The sequence below is a fragment of the Branchiostoma lanceolatum genome, chromosome 4 (assembly GCF_035083965.1).
Source record: "Branchiostoma lanceolatum isolate klBraLanc5 chromosome 4, klBraLanc5.hap2, whole genome shotgun sequence".
Lineage (NCBI taxonomy): Eukaryota > Metazoa > Chordata > Leptocardii > Amphioxiformes > Branchiostomatidae > Branchiostoma > Branchiostoma lanceolatum.
In genome coordinates, this window is record NC_089725.1 from 27,314,755 (window position 1) to 27,334,389 (window position 19,635).

Consider the following 19,635-nt stretch of genomic DNA (forward strand, 5'->3'; position numbering starts at 1 on the left):
TGCAGTACTGGTATGGAACACCTTTCACTTAGAGATTCATCTGAATAAAACAAATTGACACCAATCCTGTAGTCACAATCCTGATTTGTGGATGTACAGTCACGTTAATCCAATTTTCCGTTGTTCCCGTCCTTTGTTTTTCTCATCATATCCTGGAGGCAGACGCACAGTAATTATAACCTAAGAACAAATCTACCAGGTTCTGTGTAACAAACACCTGTCATCAATCAGACACATGTGCCACACCACCTTTGTGTTGGATATGAGACTATTTTGTAAGACGGCAGATTTACATAATAGGGATTTGTGCCTGCCAATATCATTCTTTAGACTAAAGATGTTGTTTTCTTGTTTAATTGTAGAGAAGGGGAAAGCAGGTCAGGCAAGGACACAATTTGTAGAATAATCCTTTGTTTACCTTTTGTTGAGTAAACATCACAGGACTAACATTATTCCCTAACCTAAAAGATATCATTTTGATATGTCCTAAAACTGATGAAAATGCATTTTTGTAAGCTTAGAATGACAGATTCAACGTTGAAAATCAAAAACATGGGTCCCAAACAATGAGTGGGACGGAAAAAAATGAGAAGCTGGAGACAGCCCTGCGTACTAGGCATCAGGACACACCTCCCTTTAGTCACAAGGATTACCGTACCTACTGATGTTTAGACATTAATACATGTACCTTCACCTTTCAGCCCACTACTGGTTGGACGGGGTGAGTGTATACGTATGACACCCTCTTTGTTGTTCTCCTCTGTGAGAGTGGGCCTTCTGGCTACTCCTACAAGGACTTCGGCACCAATCTGTTTCTTACACTTCGATAGACAATTCTGTTTATTGCCGAACAGACAACAAATGCATGGACTATCGAAAAACATTTGGACAATTTCCCCCTGGCAAACTGACATTTTGCTGTTCGGGTGTCACTAATGGCCAATGTGCATCTGTATACATGCCCAGAATGACACAATTTACCCATACCCTTGCAGCACAGTTTTTACATGGTGGAAAATATCTGTGGGTCAAATAAATAACACCAGTGACCATCACTGGGGAAGGCACTGTGCATGATGTGGGGTATAGATTTTGTACATAAACAAGTACCATCTTACTGATCAGGTTACCCTGTTGCACTCTGTACATTTTCTAGCTGTTTCTAGTCAATAAATACATACAATTCATTGGGGAACAATTGTAACTTGCTGGCCTTTAACAAATGCCAAATTTACATGAAAACCTAGCCTAGAGATAGAATCATTTTTAGAACTATGGTACATGTAGATACTGTAAGATTGTATTGCCATTTTAACTAAAAAAAATGAAGGCTTCATACCTGGGCAAATTTGACACAGTTTTCAGCTCCGTCTATGTCCTCAAACTCAACCAGTGCTTGTCTCTTCTTTGGCATCATGATAACATAACTGTAAAAAACAACAAGACATAGAACATATTAGAATATCCAAGGCTTTAGGAACATTTCATTTTTGGTGCCTGTCATTGACAATATGGTCCAGTAATACCATGGAGTCTACAGTAGGCAATGTACTACTGTTTTATTTTATTTTCTGTATTACTGTAAATGCATTTAAGTTTGCATTGTTTTTATTTCGGGCTAAGGCGAAAACGGAGTGTTCGCGGTGGTTTTAAATTTGCGGCAGCGCTATAAAAACATACTGCTACAGTATTGGACAAAAATGTTCGTGGTGATTTTAAGTTCGCGGTGAAACGGTCGCCGCGAAAACGGCGAACATAAAACCACCGCGAACATTTCTGCATTTACAGTATGTAAATTGTACCATAATCATCGTCATCAAATTATACCATGTTGAAACAGTTCATTCCCCCCCAGCAGAGCTGACCACAGGATACCAGTGCTCCAAATTAAGAAATTGTGGTCATTAGCAAACAAGCCGTAACTAACACTGCGTAATAGAAGTAATGAGCAGACCTCATGCATGTCCAGACTATCTGCAAGGAAATGAGAGAAAATTGCTACCATCTGGACAAGAAGGAGATGTTCCACAGCAGCTAGAACTGGTAGAGAGTCATCCATCATAATTAAATAGTCAGTCAGCTATGGTGTAGAAGATACTGTAATTGGGCACTTTATTTTCACGGTAGCAAAATTTCCTGGTGTGAGGAAAACGGACATTTTCACTTTTGTTCAACTTCACATTGGCGGCAAGTGATTTAGTATTACAGAACGGATGTGTGAAGGAATCATTGATAATAACAACAGGTTTCTTTCCAGCGATGATAAGTTCACGGTACAGATCTAGAAGTGACCGTAAAAACAGTGAACATAAAGTTTACAGTGAAAGAAACAAGAATTACAGTATGTCACATGTTAGGTGAAGGGAAGTGATATCCAGTGTTTGTGTAAGGTCCTTCTCTGGCACAGAAAGCACAAGACAGACTGAGGTCTTAGGTATGGTCCTCCCATGGAAGAGTCAAGCTTTCGGAGTAATTTATAGTGTGGGTGGGTTGGATTTTATGACACCAGTTTTCAACCCAAAATTCGTAATGGTGTCGCGACTATCCTACTATTGTGTTGTATCATTTATCTGTGAGTAGACAAGAAATGGAGTTCTCTTTGGAACTTGTGGAGAAGACAAAGCACAAGAAAGACTCAGGTCTTAGGTATGGTCCTCCTCTGGAAGAGCCAAGCTTCGGAGTGATTCTACAGGGTGGGTGGGTTGGATTTTATAACACCAATTTTCAGCCCAACTATCTTCCCAGCCTACTCTTCCACCACCCTCTCCTATCACTTACATCGCTGCACTACTTTCTCTGCTCCAGAGTTGGTGCTATGTGAATTTTCTTCCTCCTGTATTTTTTCATACCCCTGATTGTGACCTCAGACATGGTTTTCTACTCTCTCTTATATGTATTTCATTCAACTTGCTCACTTTTTACACCTGCATACTACATCTTTTATCAGAATACTGATGTACAAATGTAGGTAAAACTGACCCTTTACGTCACATAAATGAGAATTTTATGGTCAACACTTGCACACAAAAGACACTGGAGGTTCGTTTTAGTGGCCATTTCAGTGGCAAAAGGCCATCCATTGCCTGAAGGGCCGATTACAGACACCATAGAATCCACCATAAACCTTCATCACACCTGTGAGTCGTAATGTATATAGTATGTGATTTAACTGGAATGTTGGACAGTATAGTTATCCTATGTCATACACGATTATCTCATCTCATGCACACCTGTCCCGATTTTGACTAGAAATGTATTCGGTTTACAAATAAAACAATTAAGACCCTGTGCAGATGATCCTTTCTTTCGATGATCTACATGCCTAATGTGATTGGCACATGCAAAAATCAAGTAAGTCTACTCCACTGTGATGTATTGATGCAGAAGGACTTATCTAGAAAGCAACCCTGCATATATCACACCAGCGACCTGACACCTCTGACCCCATGTTCCTGTAGCCGACTGATCATCACAGCTGTATACACTCCGACTGACTGGACTCTTTTGCCTTCCCAAATCAGAATCTTCGAGTTTGACATATACAAGTTGTAAATTACAAGATATCTATGGCATCCTGACACATTTGTAATGGAAAAAGGAGAGATTATAGTACGATCAAAGACAAGACATCTGCATCTATCAAAGCACTTTCTTCTCTGACCCACTCTAATCAGTATCTCTCCCATCTGTACCTTGATGACCAATGATAACATGAACCAGTGATTCCCTTCATTCAATCTCCTTTCCCCTGCAATCTCTGGAGCTTCTTGTAACACCTGTTTATCCCCCAGGGAACATACCCTAAGGAAGCATCATAAATCAAACATTGGAAGACAAGCCTGAAGAATAGACAAGCTAAAGGAACATGACAGCCTTGTCTTATTCTGTCTTTAACCTGGCAGAAAGGGATAAGTACAGACAGCCTGACTGAAGACTGGACTCGAGCCATACATACAGTAATTCTCATCTATTTCACTGTAACTTTATGTTCCCTGTTTTCACGGCCACCTCCGTACTGTCAACTTATCATCACTGTGAAAAACACATCCGTTCTGTAAATCACTTGCCGCCACCATAAAGTTAAAGTTCAGTGAAAATGTCCATTTCCCTTACACCGTGAAATTTTGCTACCGTGAAGATAAAGTGAGTTACAGTATGTTAAATAAATCTCCCAGTTAGAGTGCATGAACTTCGAAGCTTAACGGGCTGAGAATATTTTCTGGTATGTCAGACCTGATGGGTCCGAAATGCTGGACAGCTTCCACGATGTCTGCCTCGATGACATTCTCGGACAGGCTCCGCACATGCACAACAGGTGAAGGGGAGGGCTTGTGGGGATCCTCAGACTTGTCCTGAAGTAAAATAAAATAAAAAGATTAACATCATAAAAACATACAGGACACACAGACATTACAGTGTAGCATGCCTTTTGCTTGTTTTACAAAAGCAGTATGAAAATTTTCCAAAAACAAAACAATAAACATAACAGTACACGGTATCTCTCAAAAAAAAAAAACCAACACATCATCTTTTGACTATTGCCAGAAGCTATTTTAGTATTTAATCCCTTTTTTCTCCAGTTACTTCAGTGATCTGCTATCATTATCAAGTTAGATCACCATCAGATGTTGTTTCTCCATTCTTACTCTACTAAAGTATGTACAGTACAAGTATTTGCACAATTGAAATATCTATTTGCTATCACTTGTGTACCAATTGCTTCACCCTGGGCAACTCCCAAAACTGTGGTGGTGTTATTGTACCATACATAATAGGGTCAAGGCAGAATTTCTGGGTGGTTGGGTAGGCGGCAAAACCTTCAATTTTTATAATCATGCCTTACTTGTGCGCAGGAAGTGAACTACCCATAGAATGTACACAATGTCCAGTATCCTACTAATACACGCGCCTGCAATGTGTCTTTTGTCCCATGTCTGTACCCAACCTCTAATCCACAGATTGAAGGGACACATTCCTCAGAAGGGTTGATTCCCTGCCCCCAGGGCTGATTAGCATGGCCAAGACATTTGTGGGCAGCCGTTTTGCCCAAAGGCAAGGCAGAGATGTTTGTAACAACGTGATAACATGAAACTGTAACCTGGAGACTTACTTGGGGCTGTACTAATTGGCCCGATCTCCCTTCAAAACAAAAAATTAATATGCTTCTACTTTTCTAGCTCTTTAACAGGAGAATTGTATGATCAAAATCTTTTGTCTCTTAACAAATAGGTTATCTTCTTTGCAAACTGCTGTAGCACAGGTCCTTATTCATGCAAGGTCTTTCGTAAATGTTGCTCTTTTGCGTAGATTGTACTTGGACTACCTACTCGACAAATTGTTAATTGATGAATCAATATTGCACAAGTGCTGTTACATCCTAATGTTTTTGTCTACACTTTCAAACTGTCAAGCCTCTCTCAAGGATACTCATGTGGCTGAACTGTACTGGACATAAACATGGAGGTGTTTGTTGTGAACACAACGACATAATTTCTGAAACATGATGTTTGTTTGGGTATTGACTTAATCTTACCCTCTTCTAAGCAATATCAGTGCAATTTTCTTTTAAAACATTGACGAAGAAGAATTAGAGAGATTTAAAGGCCTTTATGGTTAAATTGTTCTGAAGAAAAAAATGGATTGGGCTTACAAGAGAAATCAAGAAGTGAAATAGATGACAAAATACCACCTGTCTGTTTATATATTCATATATCTATGTGAACTGTGCATCTTCAATCTTTATGTATCCAAAATAATCCAAGCCATTTGCCTCATACAAAATGTACTTGAGATCTTTAATCTGACAAGACATCCTAATCTCCAAGCTGACGTTGAGAGTGGAGATTGTAACATTTTCTTATCTTTTGCTGGTCTTCTCTGACAGGAGTGAGGGGCTTGCAGGGAAGCCGAACTGTCAGAGAATCTCAGCCATTAGAAAATGTTGATCTTCCACCTCAAGCTTCTGCTTCGAGACTATGCATGTCACACTTGGTGCAGTGTATACTGTGTAATTGTGCAGAATTACCACTACCGTAACTACCATGTGTTACATCCTCTATCGTGCCAAATGTATATAGCTAGCCTTCCCTATTAAACAAATACGAGATCCGAATAAGTAAGATAAAGCCTTCCTGATATCTATGTAGCTGTTCATGCATCTACACAGTAGTAAATTACAATTAAAGAGCATGGTTTGTTTTCACCTTGACATTTATAAGGATTGTTTGCCTGTGTTCAGATAAGCATGAAATATTATGACAAATGAAGCCCAGTGTTGAACCTGCTCAGACGGGCAGGTCTGACGTTTGTAACTTCCAGATGGATTGCTTTCCGATCGCTTCTTCTTAAAGCAATACAGAATTAAGCAATATATCTTAACAAAACGAAAGAAATCCTTTGTGCATATCCATCAAGCTTTCTCTAGTGTGCTGTTTGGAGAATCATCAGCCGCTATTGTTAGAGTAGATTTACAACACTACTACTTGAAGGACTGGCCATTAAACAGACTACTCTAAATTATCAAACAGACTACATATACTTGAGAAATACACAGATTTTTGTACACTGTATTTTCAGACAGACAGTGATTTTGTTCATTCGTATATTACGTTGACGCCATTTGGTGATAATCTAATATTGTTGTTGTTGTTGTTGTTGTCCTTGTTTAACGTCTATTATTTCGTTAGACATGGTCTCCAGGTGCTGTGCTGGTCGCTAGGTTTCAGTTCTTGTTGATTTCTCGCTAGGTTTTTAGCACTTGGTGACTTGAGGTAGCGTGTTGCTGGGTGTGTTTCAGTTGAGCACGTCGAATCTGCGAGTGCTCTCGATGTACTGGGAGAATGTTCTGTACATCTGTGTGTTGATTACGTCTGTGAGGTCTTCTCTCATTCCAGCTAGAGTGACGATGTCCGTGTGTCTGTTCTCCGCTGGCGTGCCGTAGGTCTCGTATGTGCTTTCGATCTCCTGCAGCATTTGGTGTCTTTCCCTTTCATAGCGGGCGCAGTGGTACAGGAAGTGGTTGGTAGTCTCCGGGGCGTCGCAGTTAGGGCAGTTTGGAGACGTCTCAGGGTTCTTCCAGTTTTGGTAGGCATTGAGTTTAGTGTGGCCACTGACTAGTCGGTTGATGTTGATTTGTGTGCGTCTCTTTCCAAGTGCTTTTCCTTTCTTCTTCATGTTCATGGCTATCTTCTGCATGTGTTCGCTTTTTGTGTTCAGCTTTGTTCTTCGGTCCCATCTCATGTGTGCTTGAGTTTCAATGTGTTTCGTGGCCTGTTGTCTTGTCCATGATGCGTTCATCTGGATGTTAGCAGCTTCAGCTGCTGCTAACTTTGCCTCTTTGTCTGCAATCTCGTTGCCGGGTATGCCCATGTGACCGGGACACCATGTGAACTGTATTGTGTGTCCTTGTAGATGGAGGGAGCGTAGCTTGTTTCTGATGCTATGTACAAGGCTGTTGTATGCAGTGACTTGCTGTGTACCTGTGACTGATTCTATTGCAGCCTTGCAGTCACATAGGATGAGGACATGATTAGCGGTAGATGGTCGTCTGGAGAGTGTTTCTATGGCTAGGTGAAGACCTTCCAGCTCCCCTTCGTAGTTGTTGGATCTGCTTGCCACTGGTTTACGCACTGCAAAGGGTTCAGTGCTTCCCCATTGTTCGTAAATGACAGCAGCACTGCCGGTGAGGCCGGGATTTCCCAGGGCAGAGCCGTCTGTGAAGACGACTGTTGTCGGTTGTCTGTTGTCTGAGATGTTTTGCAGCATGTGTATGATGTCATCTCTTGCTTTGTCCTTTCCACCTGTGGTGTGAGTTGTAGGTGTGAAGGAGCCGGTTATGGTGCCCATGACAAAGGGGGGTAGTCTTCTGTCGTAATATGGTTCCTTGTCTACTGTGTGTTCCTCCTCAAACTTGTATCGATTTTGTAATCCAATATAAAAATTTGCTACTGCTGCCGTTTCGTATAAGAAAAAAAAAATGAAGAGAAAAATTGCCCCGATGCATCGAAATACTAAAGCACAACAGTCTTTGATCGTTAGCGACATTTTCTTGGGCGCATCTGGCCCTGAATTTGGAGGAGATTTTGGGAGAGCGGTGTGTGGGAAATAGATCGTTGTCACGCCATGCGTAAATCATGTTGTCCGAGTGTCAGCCACACGGCGTGGGGAGGAAGCATACGGACACAGCTCCGTCTGTTCCCGCCACGGCGCAGGGTTCCGCGCTACCAAACTTCACACAGACGTCACCTAGACTATCACTATGATCATCCTGACGCCACGTTATCCTGGCTAATGGAGAACGCCGGGAACGTCGCAATCAGCCGTCCCTGTCCACAAGGAACAAGCCAGAATAAATTTGCACGCGATACGCGTGCCTCCCCACATCGCAGTAAACAAGCCAACATTCCTGCCTCCTGCTTCGAAAATATCGCCCTACACCATCACACAGAGAATGCTACGTCCTCTAAGGTTCGATAAAACAACAGCTTACCCTAGCTCCGGACTGCACTATGTAGCCATCGTCGATCTTCTGCTTCTTGGGCGCGTGCCCGTAGTCCCCCCGCTCGTCGGTCGCCATCTTCCTGCTGACTGTGCTGCTGCCGGTGTGGGCGGGGCTGACCTCTGATGACGTCACGCTTAGCATAAACAACCAAAATTACACAAAATTACACCGATTTACCCAAATTAGTATGCCCTGTCGTAATCGAGGGATCAATGGAGCGATGTTGGCGACAACTTTCACATTTGGAAGCCTAAAAAGGTTGAGATAATCTTAGGAAGATCGTGTCCCATCATTCTTGGTGGGAAAGTGGGGTTAAAAGGTCAAGGTTTAAAGGCAGGACCAGGTGCATGAAAGGGAAATGAGCGGGAAAGTTTCTGTGGAAGACTTTGGGAAGACACCTGAAGGACGAGCCGTCCAGCGCTTTGTCCTCAGGAACAACAACAACGTCTGCCTAAAGCTTATCTCCTACGGGGCGACAATCCAGGCCATAGAAGTGCCGGATAAGGACGGGAAGGCCGCTGACGTGACCCTCGGATTTGATACTTTAGATGGTTAGTCGGGATTAGCCGGACAAAAGGGTTAGCATTAAGTTGTACTTTGGTCCCTGCCACGCAGGCACTCGAACGTTGAACAATAAAGGCACCGGTGGCTCTCTATGCCGTTTGGAAGGGGCCTTGGATGTAAATCTCTATCCTTTGAAGAGCGGCCCAACAGTTCCTACGTGGCCGAAGATTTATGTAGATTTATAACGTTAGATACTCCACTCTTCTTCTTTAATACTGCCAAGCCGATAGCAATCAGGTTGTCGGCAGTCTGCATAGACGTTAAGCAACAAAACAAGTGACCGGTAAAAGTAAACAAGGGGAAAATGGTTAACGTTAACGTCAACTCTACTCTAAAGCTACTGCAAATTTTAAAGTGACATGTTGCAAAGACAGTCCCAAGGGATGCAGATTGTGTTCATGACAACTTTCACGTATCAAAAGTGCAGACAGACAGCTGGTAAACATGCAGGTTGACCCCCATGTGTCCATATCAATAATTCATCTGGTAATTTTACATGCAATGTGTACCAAAGTCCATGGGTTGTAGCAAGGAGGTTTTATATATAAAACCTCCTTGGTTGTAGCAAGGAAGCAGCCTGGAGCATTTTTGCAATGATGATTGAGACTGTAACGTTGGGTAACATAAATTCGGGATTTTTCCGATAATGGTTGATTGAAATCAATCTAGCAGAACAATAAACCATCCTTTTTTTCTATTATTCTGTCAGTATCATGTACTATCTTTGCACTAATCATATATATGGTAGATTTTGTCTCTAGTCGTGCTGACACCATAATATTTCAACTTGAAACTACCGTCCGCCGCAAGCACAATGACAGTGTTGTCGGACAGGGGGGCACATTAATTCGGGAGAGAAGATTCGTCTTGAATATCTTACCGCTAATCACATTTTATACAGCAGCTATTCGTTCCATCCTTGGCTTGAGGAGAGTGCTATGGATATAGACGTGTCCAAGTAAAAAAAATACACGAAAAAACGGCCGCACCGCACACATCAGGCCTTTGCTAACATCCCGTTTGTTGAGTGGGTTGAACGTCACTCAAAGTCGATCCCCACCGTCATGGCAACGTGTACATTATTCATGGCAAGTTAGCTGGATGCCGTAGCAATGGTTATACTACTATGTCCATGTGTTCCTTGTTGTGTTAGGAGCAAACTTTGAGGAAAATATCGTCTTCAGTCCACTATCACACGCAACATTTAGACAAAAAAGTGTTCCTCACAAACCTTTTGTCGTCTGCTTGACGACATGATTCTGGGTAACAATATGGCGGCGGGAAAATACACGTGCCGTAGGTTGTAGCAACAAAGAGGAGTTTTGATGATTGATCACACTTAGAATCCAGTTGCAGGTTAGCAAAAGAGATTGTAATAAGTTGTCTTGTAAATAATTGTGTTTAGCAGGCAGGAGATGTGACATTTGTCTTATAAACCAGCGAACAACCGTGCAGTGTGAGTCTCCCACGAAGCCCCCAGACTCTGTCAATAAGGGACGGAGAGTTTTTGACGTAGCCAACTTCTAATGCATGGTTATCGAAGCTTTTCAGGCAGTGTTCTGAATGTGTTAGTCTGTCAAGTTTGCATTTCTAGTGGTATTACTGATGTTGCATCTAGCACATATCCCTAAATACCCCGTTTTCGAAAAATCCCGAATTTAAGTACCCCACGAATTTATGTTACCCAACGTTAATTGTAAAGTCGAATATTGGTAATTTATAGCCCCACATTTAGAGGGTACTTTGGCATGGGTCAAAGTTTTAGGTACATAATAACAAAAGTTAAGGGAAGGGAAATGTTAAAAATTTTATTGAAAGAGTAAACCTCGTACGGCACCAATATAGCATACCTTATAGTGACAAAGTTGTCTACATCTGGCTTGAGCATTTGGTTGGAATCAAGATACTATAGTTTATAGCAGGGGTTTAATGGAAATTCCAAGGAGTTATGACTGGTAAAGTCTGGCTCTTAACCTTGACCTTAAGTGATTCATATTCACCTCTGTGTGTCAGTGAAGAGAGAGAAAGAATTCAAATAAAACTTTTTATCGATTTTCCATCAACATGTGTTGGTAGACTATATGGCAGAGGTTACATAACAACTTATACAAGCATTTTTATTTTGTCGTTCCTGCTAGGATACCTTGGCAAGCACCCGTACATGGGCGTCGTGGCAGGGAGGGTTGCCAACAGGATAGCCAAGGGGACCTTCTCGCTGGACGGGCAGGAGTACAAGTTGGCCTGTAACAACGGTCCAAACCACCTGCATGGTGGACTGAAGGGCTTCAGCCATGTGAGCTTTGCTAAAATCCTTCATGTACCCTCCCAAGAGGATGACAAAAGCTTGGAATAGATCTTTGTATATTTCATTTTAAAAAATTGCACGAAATGGTGGGGTGACAAATCGTACTACTACTAGTTGACTAAAATGAGTTGCATACATTATCGTTGCAGCTGCAGAGCATATCAGTGACTACATGTACTGAGGCAGGCTGTTATTGTTCTTTTTTGTTTATTGCTAGCTGATACATACATACAATATACATGTTTTTGATTACCACTAGTTGCAGTTATGATGTTTAGAATTCTGGAGCTGAAGTAAACCTGCAGCCACCAGTTGCAGAATGATTTTTAGCATACCAGCAACTATACAGCATATTTTTTACACAATACAAAAGTTACTCAAGCAACTGTATAAGTTTTGTAACCGGTCAGATGTTTCAGATACTGTACATGTAAATGCATTCATGTTTGTGTGGTTATGATTTCGCAGTAGGGACAAAATTGAGTGTTAGCAGTGGTTTTAAGTTTGCGTTTGAGACAATTGTAGACAAGGGGATAGGAGGGCAAAAAAAAGTTGCGGTGGTTTTAAGTTCCTGACAAAGAGCTTACCACAAGAACCACGAACATAAAACCACCGAGATCATGTCTGCATTTACAGCATCCGCTAGCATATCTTTTACTGTGATTTTCCAGTACGTGTGGGACAGCAGTGTGGAAGGGGACAGTGTCAAGTTCACCTACGTGAGCGCTGACGGTGAGGAGGGCTATCCCGGGGAGGTCACCGCTCAGGTCACCTACAAGCTGACTAATGACAATGAGGTTGACATCCAGTACCAGGCCACCACAACCAAGGCAACACCTATCAACCTCACCAACCATGCCTACTTCAACCTGGCAGGGAATGTAAGTTGGAATGGAGACAGAGCTGTCTTTAGGACCCGTCCCTCTGTCTCAGAACGGAAATTTGCTTGTTGGGACAGAAACAGTTTTCACCCCTCCTGTCAAAAAAATCTGACAGATTCAATAACAAAAATTGTAATGGATGCTTGAGCTGTCTCCAAAAACCATCCCTCCGTCCCAGGACGGAAATTTGCTTGTTGGGACGGATAAAAATTTCACGCCACCTGTCCAGAAATTCTTAACTTTATGGCAATGAATTTTTGAAAATGTATTTTCATCAGCTTAAAATGACAGATTCAACAAGAAATATTGATAAGATGGGCCCCCGAACAATGAGTAAGAGTAAGACAGGAAAAAATCCTAAATGGATGTCTTCATTCATCTTTCCTTTAATCCTGAATAAAGTTACTAGTACACAGATGAAAAGAAACAAAACTTTGCCAGTAGTAAAAGTTTTGGGGGCTGACAGAATTGTGACTTGTTGATGAAAGGAAATTACTCGGACATTTTGCATTTATGTCAGACAGATCTTGCTGTTTTGCTGTGGACTTTTGTGAAATAGAATATGATGAATGAAAACCTGAACAAAACTCCTCCAAAGCTATAATTTCTGAAATACAATGTTGCCTATACATGCATATACTGAATACCTGACTTGCAATCTAAAATTTATTTTGGTTGTTTTTTTGTGCAGAGTGAGCCAACTATCTACGACCATATTATCACCATCATGGCAGACAAGTACACACCAACCGATGATGACGGCCTCACAACAGGTACAAGTAGCGAAGAATTTCTGCCTGCAAAGACTGTCCCTCTTTTGTTGCAAGTATGTTAGGAAGGGGTGAGATAGACAGTTGTAAAATAAGCCTGTCATTCTTTCCTTTCTCCAATACATTTTCAAACTTGAAAGGGGCTATATTTGTATTTTTTAACTTATATGTTTTTCGAAGCAAGTACTTTTTGCACAAGTAACACAAGACATAAACCTAATCTCCCAAGTATTTATGAATTGGTGGGGGTTATTTTGTTGGTCTTTTATGGCCTGTTCTGACTCCACAGCTTTTTTAAATGGTGCACAATTTCTTGGCATTGCAACATTAGGAAAAGCTTCAGAAATGCAGGAAAAGCTGCGCAAGACCAACAAAAAATAACCCTGAACGATTCATCTGCATGGAGTTAAACATAAACCTACATTTCTACTCAGTTGCAAATGGCCAGCGGATACAGCAGGAGTTAAACCACCTACCTTAGAGTGCGCGCTGTTTCAAGCAGTGTGAGCTTGTTTTTGCAGACAGACCCAATAGGGTTGGGACTGACCTTTCTCCGAGCTGACGCACGAGTATAAACTAACCTTTACACATGGCCAGTCTTTTTATCCGCAGCCTTAAACAATGTGTGGAATCCCTCCAGGCTAGTTTGGGAGGTGTGTACTTGTGGTACCTGACACCTGGCACCTTTGTTTAATTTCTTCAGTTGGCATTTCCTCATCTGAATACAGGGATATATTTGGAATGCATTGACGTGGTACCCTTGATTTTACAGAAGATAATCATGTGTAATGTACTGAATTAAGTCATGTTTTGACTGTCTTGATTTTAAGACCTGCCACCTGGCTGAGTTCTTTGTTATGGTGGGACATTGTGACGTAAGGCCTGAGTATGTTTCAACCTTTGTCAAAACACATTTCTTTACCCAGAACAATTTAGTTAGCTTGACAAGTCAATAACAATGCGTGGTAAACTGCTCATGAATGTCAAGAGAAGGCAAAAAAAGAAAAAGTTCATAGTACTTCATACCTGTGACACAAGGGTCGCTACTCAATTTTTTAAATCAATAGTGGAAAAGTTGTGTTTCATACACTACACTGTATGAGTTAAGTATGTTGAATGAATGAATATTATGTTTGTAATGCAGAAATTTGGCTACCTGATGAAACTACTAGTAGACCCTGGGGCATTACGAATAGAAGGAGTGATATTTTTGGACTCCATTGTCCTCAAGCAAATGATGGAAAAATTATTCCACACCAAAATTTGGGTAATCAACCAGCCAAATTTGGCAGAAATTGTTTCAGTCAAGATGAGTTTAAAGAGAGAGGCCTAAAAAAACAAAGGAAAGGCTGAAATGCTTTGTTTCGACCAATGTGAAGCATTGTAGAAGTGTCATGTTCACACTTAATTGTGCAAGCAGCTCGGATTTTACACAGTACATTTTTTTAACATTGTGAAATATCAGCAGCATGAAAACAACAGTGTTTAAATGACATAGCACTACACACATGATTATAGTTATACATATATCAAATGACATATATTGTTCGTGTATCATATATATTCTTGATGTTGTCTGCTAGTTGACATGGTTCTTTTTCTTCTATTCCACCTCTGTCTCATTTGAAATCTGTCCAGTGGATGTATTATATACTTTTCTATTGTGCTTCTTCACAATATTAATGGTCTACCAGGACTAAACTTCCAATTGAACTTCTTTTTTTCTTCTTTTTTTTTTTAAATCACAAATATACATGATAAACAATAAACTACATAAAAAACAAGGACAGCTAGTTCAGTTTGAAAAACAAAAGATGATGCGTGCCTTTCAACGAATTAAAGATACAGCATTGAACTTCTTCACTTGCTTTTTTTACTATCATTCTCAGGTGAGATTTGCCCAGTGGATGTATTATATACTTTTCTATGGGCTCCTTCACAATTATGGTCTTCCAGGAATGGACTTCCAATTGAACTTCTTTTTTTTCTTTTTTAATCACAAATACACATAATAAACAATAAACTACATAAAAAACAAGGACAGCTAGTTCAGTCTGAAAAACAAAAGATGATGCATGCCTTACAACAGGTGCCAACGAATTAAAGATACAACATTGAACTTCTTCTTCACTTGCTTTTTTTTTCTATCACTCTCAGGTGAGATCTGCCCAGTGGACGGGACCCTGTGGGACCTGCGTGAGGGGGTGAGGATGGGCGATCGTGTGAACTCCGTCCCAGGAAAGGCACCCGGCTACGACCAGAACTTCTGTATCGCACAGCCAGGAGACAACCAGCTCTGTGCCAGGTCAGTTTGAACACAAAACACTGGTAACATCCATTAACATGTATCCACCAGGTTACCTAAATCCACCACTGTACTATAGTGCAGCACCCCAGGTATGCACAGTTCAGATATGCAGGAGTGCTTTATACTGGGGGATGAGAGATCACTTAAGACACATCTTTTCAAACTGGCAGGTTTACAACATTTGTGTGGCTGATAAATGCTAATGGACATTACTTGATTTTTGGCTCAGGTGGGACTGTTGTAATGGCTACAGGACAGTCTCTCAGGTAAAAGACACTGCTCAGATGTAACATGTTCTGGTGACCCTTTTAGTGATGTCATCTCGATGATCTCAGGAACTTTAATTGCTGTAGTGTGGTTAACAAATACCCTGCCTTCTCTGATTTGTATCTTTATCTCTGTGAAAACAGAGGTATTGTTTTCAGTCTGTGTGTTTATTTTGGTGTGTCTCTGTAGTTATTGAATATTGGCAGGAAAACGCATAGACAGAATTAGCAAAATATTCATAAGAATGAATAAAACAAGATAAAAAAATATGTCATGGAGGCATGAGATCTCTAATTTCTAGTTATTGCTGTTATTATTCACTGCTTTCTGTACAAATAAGAAATGGCAAGTTATTGGTCCGGCATGTTTGTTGGTGCAATGGCCTAATGGGTAGAGTCTTCGCCTTGCATACGGTAGGTTGTGACTTTGATCCCGGCCGAGTCATACCAAAGACTTTAAAAATGGTACATACTTTTTTCTCTGCTTAGCACATAGTATCTGGGTTAAACGCACACCACTACCAGTGGACAAGCCCCCTGCTGTAGTTATTGCTGTGTGGCCCAAGGGCTACTGAAATGTAGATGGGCGCTGCACTATGTACCGTCTGGTGCGTGAGGACTTTAATTTAATGTTTGTTGGCTGGTTACCTGCAGGGCGCACCATCCAGGCAGCGGCCGGACTATGGAGGTTCGAACCAACCAACCAGGTGTCCAGTTCTACACGGCCAACTACCTAGACGGGACGCTGGTGGGCAAGGGTGGGGCCAAGTACAACCAACATTCAGGCTTTTGTCTGGAAACCCAGGTCTACCCAGACGCCATCAACAAAGTAAGCATTGTTTTCTTTGTTAACAGTGATTACTGCATGATTAACTATTTTTGACGCACTGTTTTCTTTGTTCTGCTTTGAAGTCACACCTTTTTTTGTCATTGTGCAGACACGCAATGATAGGGATAGGCACTTGTCATTCTATAAATCTCTCTGAAACTGCATTTTTGCATGTCAAAGGCCAATACTAGATTGTTGTTCCCTTAAAGATAGAATATGCCAAGACAAAAACCATTCTGCATGTTGGCGCCGACATTGTATTGGACCAAACTGTGGGCTTAAACTTCACCATTATGATAAGTTATAATTAGGTGATGAGTGACGTTAGTTTCCACGTGGAGGAAACCTTACTTTGGGATCAAACTTTGAGGGTTATCAGTGATTACCTCTTCTGAGGCATGAAGTCTGCAATGATAAATATTATAATTAGGTGATGAGTGATGTTGGTTGCCACGTGGAGGACACAATGACAATCTTCAAGACTTCTGAGAGCTTGAGTCTCTTCCTTTGCAATCTTCGTTGGATATTTTTTGCTGCTTGAGTATATATCTTGCTGCCTGATGGTTGAGTTGCATACTAGTACTTATGACGATCAGACTCCTTATTGATTTTACATTCTCCATAAAACAGACATTTGAATACATAACCTTAAATCTTGAAGTATAGTTTTGTTACAAACTCATAATGTCTTGAACTTGTTTATGTTAGACAGATTGTAAAACCTTGACAGTGTGCCGTAATTTTGCATTGCATACTATGTCTTATTTCATCCTTATCAAGATTGTGGGGATTTAATTTCGCAGTATAGAGAAAATGGAGTGTTTGTAGTGGTTTTGAGTTGCGTTTGAAACAATAGTAGCGCCACAGTCACATAATGGAAACACTTTTTGCGGTGGTTTTAAGTTCGCAAACTTAAAACCACAGCGAACATTTCTGCATTTACAGTATCTTACCTAATGAACGTATGATTGTGACTGCCTCCCTTTCCAGCCCAACTTCCCCAACAGTGTGCTGCGCCCGGGTGAAACCTACCGCCACCACACCTCCTTCAAGTTTGTGCTGGGGTAGAAATGTTGCCACAGCCAGACTTCTCCATGTGTGCTGCCTTAATCAGGAACTCTCTAGTAAACCAATGTGCCTTCAATAATAAAGGCCATGTTGATTTGATTATATGGATAACATCCTCCGGCGATCCCAAAACTGATGGCAGCGTGCGAATGAAAAAAAGCTTGGCGAAACAAAAAGTTGCCTTCATTATGAAATCTATGTGGTCAGGAAGGAAGAACAAAACTAAAACCATAGAGTATGGTATATCGAATAATACATTCTTCGTTTTCGTTCTTCTTCTTTGACTTTGGAATTGACTTTGGCATTCTACGACATTAGTATCCGTTTTCCGAAATATTTTTTTGTTGCAATTTACAGCATGTATTTTCTCATTTCCCAGCTGCTTTATACGATTTACAGTATAACCGAAACATTCTTGTTTTTTGTTTGGAAACTGACGAAAATTGATGGGCGTCATCCATATAATCAAATCAATATGGCCTAAGTCAGAATATCCAGCCAAAGTTTGTCTCTAAGGATGAAGCAAACAGTATTTCTTGGCCAGTGAGCATGGCAACGGGCCACGGGAAATGTCAGACAGTACCAACATGACCATAAAATCTGTGGGAGGTACATATGGACTTTAAAAGACCTCTCTTTCTTGATTACATTCCACGTCGTCCACAGGAATATCCTGTGACAATTCATCATTTTGTATTGATTTACACTTTGTAGTTTAGACTTGGGTCCGAGACCATCTGGAAAAGCTTTGTTTCAAAGTATGGCCCTTTAATGTTGTACTTGTGATTGCTGCCAACATTTCTGAAACATTAACCTACTACCTGTAAATCTAACTTTGCTGAGACTTGATTTTGCTGTAGTGGGGAAAATGAGGCGTTTGTAGTGTTTTAGATTTGCAGTTTAAACAACCGTAGTAATGCAATTCAAGGTTCATGATTTGATGCGTTAGCCGTGAAAGGTTATCGTAAAAACCATGAACATGAGAATATTTCCCGATTTACAGTTTCTGATTGAAATCAGTGCAATGACAGACAGATTCATATGAGAAAAGGCAGAGAAGAATGGAAAAGGAAATTTCCTGTTGCAAAAAATTGTAACAAAAGTAGTGATAGAGAAAAGTAGATAGGTCTACCATTTTGTATGTTTGTAAACAGTCAAGATTTAAATCAATGCAATGCATCAATTTGTAAGCAAACCATTTGTAAGATAAATATCAATACAGATAAGATTTTATGGTAGTTTTTACAAATCAGAGGTATATTCGCAATGTTCAATATGATTACAACAACATTCATAATGAATTGTTGCCATGTGATGACACAATCAGTGCCTCTTGTCTACAAGATACAAAAAATTGTCATAGTTTGTGCAATGCAAATAAAGCTGCTATATCATGATTACAAACTTGGGTTATACAGGATCATCTTTTTTGGAATAAATGGTGTGATATGATTAATATAATGAATGTCATGATTGTCCAATGGCATACTAGTCATGCGCGTCTGTTACCCTCACACTGGAAATTTTGGTTACAAAGAAAGTAAACCCAGTTGATATGGGTTGCATATAGGGTGATGTTTCAATATCTCTGCACAAAGTATTCCATATCAGTTCTTTGTTTCGTATGGTCACAATGGCCGTATTGAGGATGAGATGCAAAAGGAGCCAACATGCAGTACAGCAGCGGATCCTGTCGACATAAGTACGTACTGCAGGTACTGGGAACAACAGTAAACTATACTCTCCAAGCAGAGGTTCAACTCCGGCTTGTTTTTGACGACATTTTAGGCGTTTTTGCCGGGCTTTCTATCTAGTCCGGTTTTCTCTATGTCCCCAAGCCAAGAAAGAGATTTGGATTCCAGACCAATCACACGACTTGATACCAAACAAGCTGCAACGCCACCAAATGCATACATAAGTTGTTTTCGCACCTTTTTTTGGTGAAAATTGAATGTTTTATCATCAGTCATACACATTTTTGAGAAAAACAATTCTCAGAAAGAATGTGCATATTGGTAACTACAGGTAATACGTCTATTGTCTGGAGAGTTCTACTTTCTTTCATGAGGGACGTTTTCACGCGCCACGGACGCCAGTTGCGTAACAACATTTTTGGTCTTTTGTTAAGTTTGCGACTGAAAAAA

At 40.7% G+C, this 19,635-nt stretch overlaps 2 protein-coding genes across 2 annotated transcripts in view; one reads left to right on the plus strand and one right to left on the minus strand.

Annotated features, from left to right (window-relative positions):
- LOC136433781 (heterogeneous nuclear ribonucleoprotein L-like) overlaps positions 1 to 13,616 on the minus strand; it is a 45,875-nt gene extending 32,259 nt beyond the window's left edge. The window contains exons 1-4 of the mRNA XM_066426287.1: positions 13,497 to 13,616; positions 8,489 to 8,633; positions 4,234 to 4,352; positions 1,340 to 1,427 (exon numbers count right to left, since the gene is read on the minus strand). Of these exons, the coding sequence (XP_066282384.1) occupies positions 1,340 to 1,427; positions 4,234 to 4,352; positions 8,489 to 8,575 (294 nt within the window). The 5' untranslated portion in view covers positions 8,576 to 8,633; positions 13,497 to 13,616. The remainder of the gene's footprint in view (positions 1 to 1,339; positions 1,428 to 4,233; positions 4,353 to 8,488; positions 8,634 to 13,496) is intronic.
- On the plus strand, positions 8,768 to 18,895 carry LOC136433780 (galactose mutarotase-like). The gene is made up of 7 exons (XM_066426286.1): positions 8,768 to 9,051; positions 11,203 to 11,357; positions 12,041 to 12,250; positions 12,942 to 13,023; positions 15,178 to 15,325; positions 16,249 to 16,423; positions 17,414 to 18,895. The coding sequence occupies exons 1-7, from the start codon at positions 8,859 to 8,861 to the stop codon at positions 17,489 to 17,491; spliced, it is 1,041 nt and encodes a 346-aa protein (XP_066282383.1). The 5' UTR covers positions 8,768 to 8,858; the 3' UTR covers positions 17,492 to 18,895.
- Positions 18,896 to 19,635: the final 740 nt, after the last annotated feature.

Bases quoted from the DNA above. Each gene is read 5' to 3' on its own strand.
- LOC136433780 (XM_066426286.1), top strand. From the start codon at position 8,859: ATGAGCGGGAAAGTTTCTGTGGAAGACTTTGGGAAGACACCTGAAGGA. The intron at 15,326-16,248 runs GTCAGTTTGAAC...GGTTACCTGCAG, and splicing joins GACAACCAGCTCTGTGCCAG to GGCGCACCATCCAGGCAGCG. The intron at 16,424-17,413 runs GTAAGCATTGTT...CTCCCTTTCCAG, and splicing joins ACCCAGACGCCATCAACAAA to CCCAACTTCCCCAACAGTGT.